Here is a 14,755-nt window from a genome sequence, read left to right on the forward strand (position 1 = left end):
TATTGAAATTATGAATAGAAGTTGATTTTCTGAGCATGTTACTTCTTTAGCCAATATCTTCAGTTTAACGATGTGCAATTTCCGCGAATAACAACAGCGGGAAGTTAACATACTAAAGTTTCATTTCCAAGCCTTGCTCTAATTTTTTTCACCTGAAATAAAAATTTAGGTCATTTATAATGAAAATGTTACATTTTTAGCCGTTTTTGGCAAAATAACCTACAAATCCAAAATCTTTCAATTCTAGTGCCTTTGGACCTTTGTTACCTTTTTAGCCAAAAATTTTTATTGATGTAGAGGCTATTTTGAAGGTTTTATCAACATAAGACCAACTTTTCCTATTTTTTTAATGTCACAGAGCTTGCCTTATTTTATGAACATGTCCTTAAGTTTATAAGATTAATGGATTTTAATCAATTTCATTTCTACTCCTTGCATGTTCTGTGTGTGTAGTAAAACATTTTTTTCTAAAACACTGCTGCATTTCCATGTTTAAAATGTTGTCTTTGATATAAATACGTTTATATTAAATTGTTTTATCTAACTTGAACTGTAAGCATAACATCCTATTCAAAACAAACTGTATCAAAAAAAGGCATCGCTTCTTTGATTTCCTTTTTATTATCAGTCTGTTCGTTATGTTATGCCATGGTAGCTGATGATGTTTAAGACTAAACTAAATGTGTACCTGATCAGACCTGATTAAGGATGAAATAGTATCATCAAGTGTGTGCAACTTCTCTTTAAGTTAAAATTAGTTTCAATTAAGCCTTGGAGATTATAATCTAGATGGTTTTCGATATCAGTTTTTGTCATTAGTTTTTTCTGCAGGAATCTAAAAGTGATGACCATTTAGTAGAGTCCTTTTAATAGAGCTTGGTGTTTTTGTTTGCTTAAGTTTTACTCCAAACGTTGAATCGATAAGTGATATCTGAGAAGACTTTCATGTTTTCAAGAGATACACGCTTGTTTAAGTTTCAAAAAATTCATTGATATATGTATAATGTCACATGTTCTTGATAAGTTTCGTAAAAACACTACATAATTTTTCGTATGCTTTTGTATGGTTTTCTTATACTATGGATATCCATGTGTTGAAAAAAATGAAACTAAAAACCTTATCTACATCCAATGTTGCTTGGCTTTTTAAGAGAGGTTGTTAGTCTTGGGTCACAAATTTAACATTAGAAGTCCAACTTGTCGACTCGATCGTTGGTAAAATGGTGTAGTGATTAATTTTTAAAACTAACCAAGCTACATCTTGCAGTAGAAATTAACAGCAGCTTTACTTAAAGAAGCTATCAGTTGCCACACCAACACGTTAACTAACACACACTATCATATTTTCAGTACATAATCATTCTACATCTTATTTTTCAGCTCATTAAAAAAAATTGCGACCCTGTTTTTGAACACGTAGATGGGCACTTCTCTGCCCGAGAAGACATCAACCATTGGAAAAGTTTCCAAGGAAAAATCATCTACAGTTCCCTCTTTATTTAACGGTATCTCATTATTGGCTCCACTCAAAGCACCCAAATCATATGGTACATATTCTAAACAGCAACAAGAAGAAGTGATCGCCTTCATTAAGGAAGGTAACAGTTTAAGAACCGCTGAAAAGTTTTTTGGAATCCCAAAATCCACCATGCATTGCTGGTTGAAGAAGATCAACAACTCTCAGAATGGAGAGAGTAACAACAATAATCAAAACAACAACACCTCCAACAGCAATAGCAACAAATCGAACAGCACCAATGATGCCCTCAATACTTATACTATGGCTAATGGTGAGATCCTTTTGGTCAATTTACGTTTAAAAAACCGTCCAAATGAGCCCCAAAAATATCTTCTTCTAAAAACTACCAAGATATCTATTATAATATTTTATACTTGAAAAACCACATGACACTGTGTAATATTTTTACCTAGCTTTATATGACCTATAGATGCGGAAATCGAATCTAAAGTGCTGGAGCATTTTTTTGCGTGAAAATTCCTTTTAAGATCTTGTTTACAAGAATTCCAAATTGCCAAATTTTTGGCACAAAATTTATGACTTGTCTTCGGAAAGTAATTTCGGAAGAACGTTTTTTAATCCATTTGATTGATTGTCCCTTCAATCGTTTTTTATTTTGTTAACCACGTGTGTTGTTATTATTTCACAAGGTCGGTGTTCTATGAAGAATGATAATTTTAAAAGCTGTTTTATACTAAATACACGGGTTGCAAAATTATATCAATGCAGTCAAAACATGTGATTACTCGAAAAAGTTCACGTGATTCTATTTTACTTGCTTTACAACTTACAGCTGATAACTTTATTAGTGTCAATAAATTCGAACCAATCAGAAATAAATGTCATGTAACAAGCACATAACAATTTCAAGTAAAAGCGTGATTTGTCTTCAGACTGTTCAGACTTTAATTTTGCAACCTGTGTATTGACCTGAAAGGGGTCGCTGTAATTAACCTGGAAAGTTTAAAATAAGAAGCTACACTATAAAAAGTATGTAATTTATTCATGATAATGAAGTGACACATATGTTTTTCCCGTTTGTTTTTTCATTTAGCTTGTTTGTTTACGATTTAAAATGACAGAGGATTAAGTTTAAACTGTTTCTTGAACTTAAGGGCTACTTAGACTACACAATATATTGACGAACAATATTCGACAATATGGTTTGCGGACCGTAACGTACGAAGTAAACAACTGGTACTCTATTATAAAAAGGAATTTTCTTTCTGTAAACAATCCCCCTTTATTGTTGGAATATTGCAAATCGAGCTGACAATATATTGCGGACACCTTTTCAATATATTGTCGACATTCAGCAATATATCATCAATATATTGCCTGACAATATATTGTGTAGTGTATGTAGCCCTTTAATCAAGGAAGCAGAAGGAAGTACTTCTTAAACTTTATTTAGTCTATTAGCAACAGAAAACTCATAGTCGATAATAAATTAAACAAGTCATGAGGGAAGCACTCGAATTTTTCTCCTTTTCCTTTAACCCAAAGAGGAAAAGAAAATACCTCAAAAAGGTATCTGCAAATAGAAACCGAAAGTGCTTTTTCCTGTGAACAAAAAAAAAAGTGATTTCTTACTAATATCGTCACAGTGTTCCATTTCTGCGTCGCTAAAAGCAATATAATGTTGACTCTCTAAAATATGAAAAGAAAATGATACAAAACTTTTACAATGGATCTTTCTTTCCCACTGATGAAATTTTTGATTAAAAAAGGTCTTGGAGAATATCAGGCTTTGCTGTTTATAACACATTGACCACGCCTTTAGGGCTGAAAAAGGCTAAAATGATACGCCCAAAATCCAGTTATTCAATGTACGAACATGAGAATTATGTGGTCGAACAATTATAAAAATAAATGAATGACTAAGTTATGGCCGTATGATCAAAAGTGGAGTAGGTTCCTTTTCCTGATTCATCATATACCTAAAATGGATTAATTTTGGCGAATGGCCCAATTTGTGAATTTTGACAAGATTTGCCAAAACGAGGATTATTTGAAAATTCAAACTTTTTTAGTATATTTATATAACTTTAAATCATTTTAGAGTCTTCAAATTCCAATTCACCAAATTAAATTTCTGCCAATTTTTACAAAATTGATCAACCGCCAAATTAAATCCCCGTCAAAAATCGCATTCTTGCCAATCGCCAAACTAAATCCACGCCAAACTCAATCCATTTATAGTAGATATCTTCGCTTCTTTTTCTTCATGCTAGAAAGAAATGTAATGAAATTATATGATATAGTAATGCTTTTCGTGGTTTTTATATAAGACCGAGGGTACTATTAGTGAGCAAAATGAGAAGAATATAAGGTTCCGATTTCAACAATAACACTAGTAAAACACTGATCTGATAACCCTTTTTACCAACAGATTCTTCGGGAAATTTAGTTCTTAGAGAGAGCGATATTTTCATTCTCAGTATTGAAAGTTTTTCTTCGCGAAGGCTCTTCTTTGACATTTACTGATTAGATTTCAAAAAGGATAAGGAAAATACTACAGATCCAATTCCCTTTTACCAATTTCTTCAGAAGATCTTATATAAAAGTGACATATTCATTTTTTCAGTAATGATTGCTGATCTCTTGAATTGTTTTATTTCTTTTTCAGCCTTTTCGACCAGAAGGTCACCAACGGTGAAGACTCCTTCACCAAACAGTACGTCCGGCACACCTACCATCTCACCTACAGGAAGTAACACTTCTTCTAGGCGTTCACCTAATTCTATGACGGCTATCTCATCCACAAAAACCAATTCTACTGGAAAGAAACCTCAAGCACAAATCATTATCGAAGAAGCTGAATTAATAAGGTTCTTACAGACAGGTGAAGGAGCTGAGCTTATTGGTAAAGCTTACAATGTTCCGGTCGCTGGATTCCTTGACTTTGTAAAGAATTCACAATTGACGAAAAAAGACACCAATCAAAGATTTTCAGGTAGGATTCAATGCTTCAAATAAATTCTTTCACCTTAAAGATGTATTCACACTACAAAAATTATATTCACAATTTGTCTATCACCCTAAATACATAGATATAATAATGTAACTTCAAGTTGGTGAAGTCGTGACTGTTTCTATGAGCAGGAAAGTGAATAGAAAGCCAAGTTGCAGTCAAAACGTTACATACAACATACCTTCTATTTTGATTCATTTCGCAATTATTCTTCAAAATGTTATTGCCATTATGAACTTCCATGCAATATTTCATCACCCTTCCTTGAAAGCAATTGAAGAAACATCTGCATAACAAGTTATTTCAATAATAAAGTAACATCTAAGTCTTGTGATTTAGAGTTATTATCGACTTAGTGATAACAAAACTTTCCTATCAGAAAATACATCCTTTCTTTGTTTATAGCCTACATAGGTTAATTTCTGTTGCTAAAATATCACATTTTTACAATTCCACTCATGTCTAATTGAGCTCCAGAGACAAAATTGATTCCAAGATTCAAGAATCTGTCTATAAGCTGTTTAAAATTGTTTGACACCACCGTTTATTCGCAATGAATTATGATATGTAAAATTAGTTTAGTAGCTGCTTGTGGCTTCAGTCTCTTATGTAAATCGTCTTTTCAGCTTTTCAGGGAAGATGGTCGAACAGCTTTTTCAAAGATATAGAAATACTTCACTTTGTGGTCAAAATAAACCTGGCTCTTATTAAAAACAAAACCCTTCATCTCAGAGAATAGGGACACGATTATAAAGTGTATTAGCTTTCAGTTTTATCTCTAATTCTATTATATAGACATTCTTGTTTTAATATAATTGTGGCTTCGACCTCTTAAAGAAAGATGTAGAAAAACTACAGATAGATGTCTATAGCCTTATTATTACGAAGTTTTCTTGTGTGAGTTTTTTCTCAAACCTCAACACTGTAGCCTACTAGACTTTCTATTTAGACAGGCTGTTCTTCGCTAATGTAAAGAATCAACAACTGAAGAAGCTGAAGAAAATTATTTCTTTAGAGTGAAGAAAGAAATTCGAGGATACACTGCATAGTTAGATGAAAACTTTTTAAACAAGAGTTGATTGAAACAGTTATTGTAGTACTCTCTCTAATTCGATCTTCATGGGGCCAAACATTTTCTTCGAATTAGAGAAAGATTCGAATTACAGAGAGTAATTTAAACCGATTTCCAGCTGAGGGGACCAATATTTTAGTTCGAATTATAGAGATTCGAATTAGAGTGAGTTCTCTGTAAATCTAAAGTGAAAATGATGAACTTTGAAGAGAAAAGTTAGACAGCAAACGTACAGACAATTTCTACACAGCAAAACATAGATATATTATTATCCAAAATCCAAAGATTTCATTGTCACCTTCTACCTTTCCACAACCTTTTATGCATGTGCTTATTTTCAACTCAGTCTACTGGAATTCTTCAACTGTCAAACCAAAGATTCCTTCGTACGTGATATTGATTTGAAAGATCCTTGCAATGTTTTCAACACATTTTTTCCACACATTCAAACGCAAATCATGATTGATCGTTAAAAGTCTCTTTCAGTTTCACAAAGTTTTGAAATCAGAGAGTGCATGGAATGGAACCTTTATCAAACTGTGTACAACGTGTAACGTACAACCGCTTGCTCCTGTTGTGAATTTGAAGGCTTCTTTATTTATGTTTGTTAAATGTCTACACGTAGAAATGAGGGTTGAAAGACATGTTAATTTCCTCTCATTTGTCTTTGCATGTGAGTGATTGAGATTTATCTCTTTTTAACCTTATCAGTTTTTATTATTTTTAAATCTTTCATTGGAAATCTATGATTAGCATGCACCCCTTTCTTATTAATCCGATAGAACAGTTTGTTATGCTTTTACGGCTTGGTGAAATTAAGAACACGAAAAAGTGCAATCTAGAGTTCACAATTTTTTATCTAGAGATTATGCATCTTGAAGCTCTGTTGGAAAAGAAACTTGAAAGGTTTTTTGTCAATGCTTTTATCATTTGTTGAAATCAGCAGGCTTATCTTTTGTTTTTGTATTGTTCTTTTGGCCTCGTTTTTTTCATTTGATTCGATTTTTAGATATTTTATTTTTATCCTTCCTTTTCTTATTGAAATTTCTTCATTTTTTCATAAAAATGAAGAGTTCATATATAACTGCAAGCTTTATGGATGAAATAATATTTATTGGTTTTAGATTTCGTCTCTTTCTGATGCAAGAGATATAATAGTCTATGCATAGCTTGTTGGACAAGTAGAGTGTACAGACTACGTTTTTTCTAAACAACCAGGTTCCCACCAGGTTGTTATGGCTCGATGCCTCAAATAATTAGCCGATGTTTTTTCACTGTCTCGTAAAGTTTTTAGATAATCTAACCATGGCAGACGATAGACCTTGATCCAATGAGCATAAATATGGTATAATATTAGGAATCTTTCAGAAAATGAGCTAGAATGCTAAGCAAACCGAACCCTGACCCGAAATTTGGAATTGTTTATAAAAAAAGTGTGTATTCGTGATGGTATTATTTGTGTCTCTTTAATTGTGCATTGAACATTTTAATTGATAGAGTCTATTTTATTAATCTTCTATCACAACCAGACTATTCTCATTATCAATGATGCCACATAAAATCATTTGATTAATTTTTTCATAAGTATACAGCTAGCTCAGCCGTCACCTTTATTGACAATATTTTGCACTATATATGCACCTATAATGGAATGATTTATAAGACGCTAAACAGATTATTTGATAGTCAGTCGAACCTTTAATAATCAAGAAAAAGTATTTCTAAAGATTTCTAGGTTATCTGAAATCCCCATTGACTACTACAGCTTCATCCAAACTACTTGTAATTTCTAAGACGTATGTTTTTAATTTTTAAGTTTTTTTTACTCTAGTGAAGGCACTGTTTCCTGGTCGGGTTGTGTTTGGTAATTTATCATACACTAAAGGTCTTGAGTTTCGGTGTAATTTCAAGCATTTAAAATTTAGCTTACTTTATTGACGAATTAAGTTTTATTGATGAATGAATAAAAGTGGTTTTTGACAGGATCGAATCTGTAACCTAGTACAGTATGTAAACAAAAAGTCATTTTAAAAATGTGATATATATCATGTTTCATCAAGTCGACCTCGAGAAGTAAAAGGTTTTTGATTTGTATGACTGGTTGCTGCGTTGAGATATCATCATTTTTCTGACCTTTTTTCGCTCTTTAGTTTCATTGTTTGCGCATGTTAAATTATTCTTTTGTAAGAAATATGGTGTAGTGTCTAAGACTTGAACTTGAATATCTTAAATAGATGTTTTTTTCTTTATAAGCATTGTGCTTATAAGCATTATGTAGGCTTAGATATGGTAAAAATTGAAGCATATGCTAAGCATTACCTTGAACCTTCATTTTCAGATTTTGTTAGTTTTTGGCTGGAATTTTACGGGTTTTCGGAATTTTTCCAAAATTTTTGTTAGGATATAAGCATTCGTCAACGCATTTCCTGACTTGTCAATCTCTAGATCTAAGCATCTCCAAGCCAGTTTTTGGATTTTTGTATGGTTATAAAAAAATGTATTCCATAACTTAGACAGGGTTTGTGGTCCCTCCAGTTTTCAAATCTTTATGGACGATTCTCTATAAGTCTCCTTAACTCGTTTATCATTCGTCTTCGAATTATGGGAACTACACTGTATTAGCAGGCAACTAAAGAGATAATAATGATTATAAAATGATTTTAACAGTATAGTGATAATAACATCTTAATGACGAGTTCATACAAAGATCACTTTCAGGTGACTTAATCACTTACCATATCATTAAAACGGATGATTAATGCTCATTTGAATGCCAGACATTTCAGTGTTAATGAACTATCACAACAAACATATACTAGCAACTACTACTACGTTACTTAGCTCTGTATTGTTGTTTTTCTTGTGTGTAGAATATTTTCGTTTTGGTAACAGATATCTTATTTATTTATTTTCATTTTGTGGCATCATGGCTTCAGGGGCATATTTTTGAAATATTATCTTGTATGGATGCTCATTTTTATTTGAGTGTTGTGTTAATTCTACTCGATAAAGATCCGTCAAAGTTGCGAAATTTCTACAATCTCTCACTAAATAATGGGTCATTCCATTTTGTATCCAAACAGAGGTGTGGACGAACATTTCCTGGGGGGGGGGGGTAATCGGAGAGGAATTGCCAGCGGGTATGAAAGAGTATTTGTCATTTTTTCAGGGGGTAAAAGTTGTTCTAAAATTTCCAGGGAGTGAAATACTGATTTTAGTTCGTCCACCCTCATTTTTAAGGAAGGCAATGAGTTTTTCCAAGGGTTCTTTTGAAAGTTTTCTCATTTTCCATACACATTTTTAAGAATCTCTTTTTGCCTTGAATAGTTTCGTCCAGCCCCCTGTATGGAGATTTAATGGAACAGCCCAATGTGGCAGAAATTCTCTTTCCCGCTAATTTTCTAAGAAATGACCACGATTTTAGTCGCACATTGTTTGTCTCAATAGAAACATTTAAACTTATAAGGGTAAAATTACCGTCAAGCTACAAACCAAATACAACCCTTACTTACGTCCTTTACTTTCTAAACCTCATGAAGACTATATTTCGACTTTTATTTCCAGGAAACTTGAAGAATGTAGATATCGCATCGTTACTGAAGCAAGGAGCTACTATTAAAGAGGAGATACGCAATAAAGCAAACAGCAACGCATCTACCACTAGCAATACTAACACATCTACAAACATGTATCAAACTGGATTTGGTGCTCTCAGAAAAAGAAGTAAGTGTGAATTTCTTGAAATGGGCTGTTCCAGAAAAAATTCGTTCATGGGGGGTGGAGGATATATTATTTTTTCTGTGATCTACCCCTGGACATTTCGATTTTTCACCCCCTGGACACGTGTTTTACCCCTGGACAAGCATCAAGTTGACCCCCTGGACACAAATATTTACCTCTGGACATCGCAGATTCACCCCATGGACATGGCAGTATTTCAGGGTTTTTTCAATACCCCTGGACAATATATCCTCCACCCCCCATGAATGGTTTTTTTCTGGAATAGCCCAATCTTTTCCATCAAAGTATTAAATAAATAAAAGAAATCAAGTTTGGTTTCAAGAATGGTATTTATTTACATCGGTGACATGGTTAACCTTTTGATTGAAATGATGATGCTTTGAAAAACGAATGCGGTTAAAGTTCGTTCGTTCGTTCGTTCGTTCGTTCGTTCGTTCGTTCGTTCGTTCGTTCGTTCGTTCGTTCGTTCGTTCGTTCGTTCGTTCGTTCGTTCGTTCGTTCGTTCGTTCGTTCGTTCGTTCGTTCGTTCGTTCGTTCGTTCGTTCGGATAAAATATAGATTAACGTTGTTAACAGCTTAACGTGTCTTTGCTACGGAGTTAAGGGTGGCAGAGCTTGTACATTAATCATTCTTACACAATCTTTCTTTATTTAGACTACACAAGTAGTGGATGTAATTGTCAATCTCCAGGTGTGTTACGTACAACCAAAACACCCACCATCACTGAACTAAAGAAACCAAAACTTGAAGTCAACATTGAAGACTACAGTAATCTATCAGCAAAAATCGGAAGTGGAAGTGCTCTTGAAGCGCTACTAACAAAACCGCGTAATGTGACTGGGAGCACAGCACCTGCATCTAACACAGACACCAAAACCAATAAAAATCGTCATTCACCGACTGAGAAACCACTGTTCCTTACAGAGGAACAAATCAAAACTTCTAGTAAGCTGATCGGTCAAGCGCAACCCGGGGTCGTTAACACTTATCTTGTTACCGTACCACTATCCAATTTGCCAAATAATATGACCAGCATCCAGCCTAGTAAACTCACAGACGAACTCGAGGAATGTGAGCTATCACCGACATATCCGAAATCAATAAACCCGGTATCCGTCAAATCAGAGATCGATGAAGGTGACCGTTTAATGAGACCACCGTCTGACTGCATCACCTTTCAAACGCCTACACAACAGATTCCAGCACCTTCGACAACCAAAATGCAACACTTGTTGAGCCAAGTTACCAAGCCTGTTGTGACATCGAACGCGAGTGCAGCATTGAATTTGAACGCAATCAATCGTACACAAAGTGAGAGGGAATTGATGGCACTCGTTGGTGGTGATGTTGTTAGTGCTGATGGTAAGCCAACTCTCTTTCATTCAGCTCACTCTCAAATCCCCTTAAAATACTTCCATTTAGTTTTAGTTTTAGGGTTGAAATTCTCTAAGTACATTCTCTATTCAAAAGAACCAAAAAATTTCACTCAGGAAACTAACCACAATACCCAAGACTTCCAATTTCTTTTGACAGAGTTGTGCACCGATTTCAAGGAAACGTTAGAATTGAACAAATGGGAAAATTGGTACACAGACCAGTATTTACAACATTTCCAGCCCAGTATCAGTCCAGGGTGTGTGTTAACAAGCAGTACCACGTCACATGTTGATTCATGTAGTGATACAGGTTTGTCTCCTGCACCTACCCTGACACCAGGTTCAGTTGAGATGTTAACTCCATCTCCTGTTGCTCCTTCTTCGTCCACCATACTTGAGGAAACAACTGTGGTGAACTCCAGCGATGACTTGATCAATGATGAAGATGAAGATGATGACGGAATGGGTATCACATTCGCTTCAAACACTGATAAAGATAAAATCATCAGTTACTTAGCCGAAGGTAACAGCGTAGCAGATGCAGAACGTCATTTCGATATTCCTCAAGCCACTATCAATCTATGGTTAAGCTCTATTAACCAAAAGAATGCATCCAACGAGCCTTCAGTACTGATTCAGGACATGAAGCAGGAACCAATGGATGATTTGGACTTTGACAGCCAACATCTACATACTTCAGCTTTCTCGCATCTTCATAGTCCTGTCAAACCAAAGAATCCTGCTTCGCCACATAAGTCGGCCTTTTGTCGGAAATAGAACATGGGTTATTTGAATGAATTGATAAAATAATGATGGTACTAATAGACCAAATGATATCTTGTGCAAATGGAAAGGATGTAAATTTTCTATCGAAAGCATTCGTAAATTCTAAGCTTTTTAAATTGAACTGTGATGGTCTAACGACTGCATCTAAAAGTTTTACTTATACAGGGTCAACTTTTGAGGTAAGAACACATGTTTTCCCTTGATGAATTTGCGTCCTTTTTGTATCGTAAACTCTTGGCTAAACAACCAGTATGAACTGGTGCTGAAAATGAATAAAAACGGAGCGAATCGTTTTGTTATTGACGAGTGGTCTAAGCTCTATGAGGTTGAATATATTTATCACAGATTGGATTTTGAACTGGCCTTCGTGACAGATGACTAAATATATTGATGACACTGTAATGAGAAATTATTTTGATACGTACTTTGAGAAAAAATTATATTTTTTTACCCACACATTGAAAGACCGTAATATTAAATGATGAGAAATCCTAACTGATGAATTGATAGCGCTGAATTGAATTGGCTTGTACATATATAAATATTATATAATTAAAATTTCATAACCCAAAATTCATTATAACCATGGTGTAATCCTTTTGTCAATGAACGGCAGCTGTTATTTTCGTATTCCCAGCAAAACATCCCTGGCGCACTTTCTGGATCTCTTGGCTGCTTTCATCGGTGTGGACAAAGCTACTTTTCACCTACCGAGTGTTGGTTGGTCTTTTTTGTTATAAAGTGGCGCTAGGAAAGTTTTGCTGGAAACGAGAAAGCTTCCCCTATTTAAGACATATTATACGAATTACGGTGTAGAACGGATTACTGAAACTATTCATGACGCCATTGCAATTTTTCTAACATTACATCACGGACCCGACAGCTGATTAGTTGCAAGTGACGTATTGACCAATCAGCTGTTGGGTCCGTGGAAGACATTACAATGGTGGATATCATGAATTTGCTATTTCAATAATTTGGACAAGAAGAGCTTTTGGCTTACATTTTTTTATCAAGATAGATTGCATCATGGTTATGTGTGAATCCTGAACCCCCTAGCGTGAAAATTTCTAGCACAATTTTTAAGAAAAGTTGATTAAATTTGTTTATTGTTTGTTTGGTTAAATAGGTTATGTTCTTTGTTTGCTTTTTCGTGTTTTTACTACACTACTCGCTTTCCCCGATTTACTGTCTTTTTATTTTTGGTACAAAACGGTTCTCTGAGAGACTGTATTGTTTAGACGTCTTAGATATTTAATGAGAAAATCAGTCAATTTGAATGATTCTAATTTGTGACTCTCTTTGTTTGAGTGATTGGTTTTAAAGACCTACCTCAAAATTGAATGTACTTATTCTGAAAGATTTAGAGAAACATTGAAACATTTGGAGCTCGAATAAATCTGGTGGAAAACCTACTTTTATATTTTTTTGAATTTCTAGTTTTATTAGATATTATATTTTTGTGGCGAATGCAAAAGTGATGAAATGACAAAATTGGTAGCACAATTGTTATTGTTTGGTGTATGTATTATGTTATTGTGAGCTTTTTTTTCTTTTCTTTATGTGCATGATTGTATATTTTTTCGCCATACTTCAGCTCCTGGAACTGCTCTTGTAAAGAATACTGGTCTTTGGAGTGCTTTATCTAAGATGAGTTTGCGATTCTGATTAAAAACTCTGAAATACTGTCCCCTAACGTTTTATTTCACTACAAGATAGCCCTGTTTGCAGTTCAAGTAGCTGGAAGTGATTGAAATTTTTAAGTTAGAATATATTTTTGTTCCGCATTTTAACAAAATATAATATTTTTCCAGTTTTGTCATTTGCAAAAAAAGAAACAAAAACGAGACAATTTGTCGTGCTTTTCTTATCCTGCATTGCGACCTTTTTTTCCGATGTGTTCTGAGAGCATATTTCAGCAAGAAATTTTGATCTGTTCTGATCAGATCTTCGAAATTAATCAGCTAGAAATCTCTAGAAACGATGATGTGTTCTGACGAGACAGGGGTATAATCAAGGTCATCTAACTTGTTCTTGTTGTCTAGGTAACCCTAGAGAGCTTCAGAACACATCTTTTAAGGAGACAGGGGTATAATCAAGCAAAAATTGATGTAATCTTGTTGCCTAGTAACCCTAGAAATTTTCAGAACACATCTTTCGTGGAGGAAAAATAAATATCTTACAAGTTTGTCTAGGCGAACTGCTTTTCCTAGATTTTAGAACACATCAAACCATAAAATAGTGACAAGTTTAGGGAGACAAATAGTGCGATAAAGGTTTCCTAGAAATCAGAACTCATCATTTGTAGAAAAAATTGAAAGGTCATAACATTTGGTCTCCTAGAAGATAAGAACACATATTTCTAAAAAATCCCTTCGCCGGCTGCTTCTGCAACTTTCTTTCTTATTCCTTTGACAGGTGAGATCTTAGAAAAAATAAACCTTTTCAATAGATAGAATCACTTTTGAACTGTGTAGGAGAATTTAGGATATGTAGGAACCCGACTTCGATAGAGAGAACGATAATTTTTAGCGTGAAATCTTTCTTTCTTTTTGATGTTTCATTCATAACCGTGTTTATAACAAAGAATAGAGAAACTTTTGAGAATAAAACAACCTTACCGTCCGTCAGTACTTCCCAGCACCATTTTTGCAAAGTATCCTCTTTTTTTAACCTATTTTCTGCCCACTAAACTGTCTTTTACACATTAACACAACTTTCTAGTTGATTATAGTCGGCCTTTGATGTGCCGCATCCCCAGAATATACACCATCAGAATCAGAATATCCAAGAAAGTTAATCCGACTAAAGTAAATCCCGATTTCAATTCCGATTTCCCGAAAAAAACAATGACCCACCCTGTGAACGGAAGCCAAGCGGAACGGTTGGCAGACCATATCGGTCGTGTGTAGATTGTAAATGACTCTCCAGGATTTTTTCTACTTTTTCTACTTCCTATCTTCCATTCTATCTCTTCGTCTTTTCTATTTTCTGACTTTCTGAGACTTGAGAACACAAAATTTGTAAATACTTATAGAATGACAAAAAAGACGGGGGTAATGTTATTGTAATATGGGTAAAAGTACCCCTTTTTTAACCTGACTGAAATTCGAGCCGTTACTAGCAACCCTGCGGGGCCCAAGGCGCCGAGTATGCACCCCATTGAGTTTCAAGCCCGAAGGGCTAGAGGTCAATCTCTAACCTTTCTCAGGCAAGAAAAATTGAAGCCTTAAAATATGCGCCGTATTTTTGATGACGGATTGAATCTAGCAATTCCTTTGTTTTCG

The 14,755-nt window shown here is 34.4% G+C and overlaps 1 protein-coding gene across 1 annotated transcript; it reads left to right on the forward strand.

Annotated features, from left to right (window-relative positions):
• Nucleotides 1–1,380: 1,380 nt before the first annotated feature.
• On the forward strand, nt 1,381–12,408 carry LOC136821874 (probable serine/threonine-protein kinase nek3). The gene is made up of 5 exons (XM_067078120.1): nt 1,381–1,790; nt 4,149–4,475; nt 9,130–9,288; nt 9,961–10,668; nt 10,840–12,408. The coding sequence occupies exons 1-5, from the start codon at nt 1,421–1,423 to the stop codon at nt 11,457–11,459; spliced, it is 2,184 nt and encodes a 727-aa protein (XP_066934221.1). The 5' UTR covers nt 1,381–1,420; the 3' UTR covers nt 11,460–12,408.
• Nucleotides 12,409–14,755: the final 2,347 nt, after the last annotated feature.

This window comes from Clytia hemisphaerica, unplaced genomic scaffold (assembly GCF_902728285.1).
Source record: "Clytia hemisphaerica strain Z4C2 unplaced genomic scaffold, Clytia hemisphaerica genome assembly, whole genome shotgun sequence".
NCBI lineage: Eukaryota > Metazoa > Cnidaria > Hydrozoa > Leptothecata > Clytiidae > Clytia > Clytia hemisphaerica.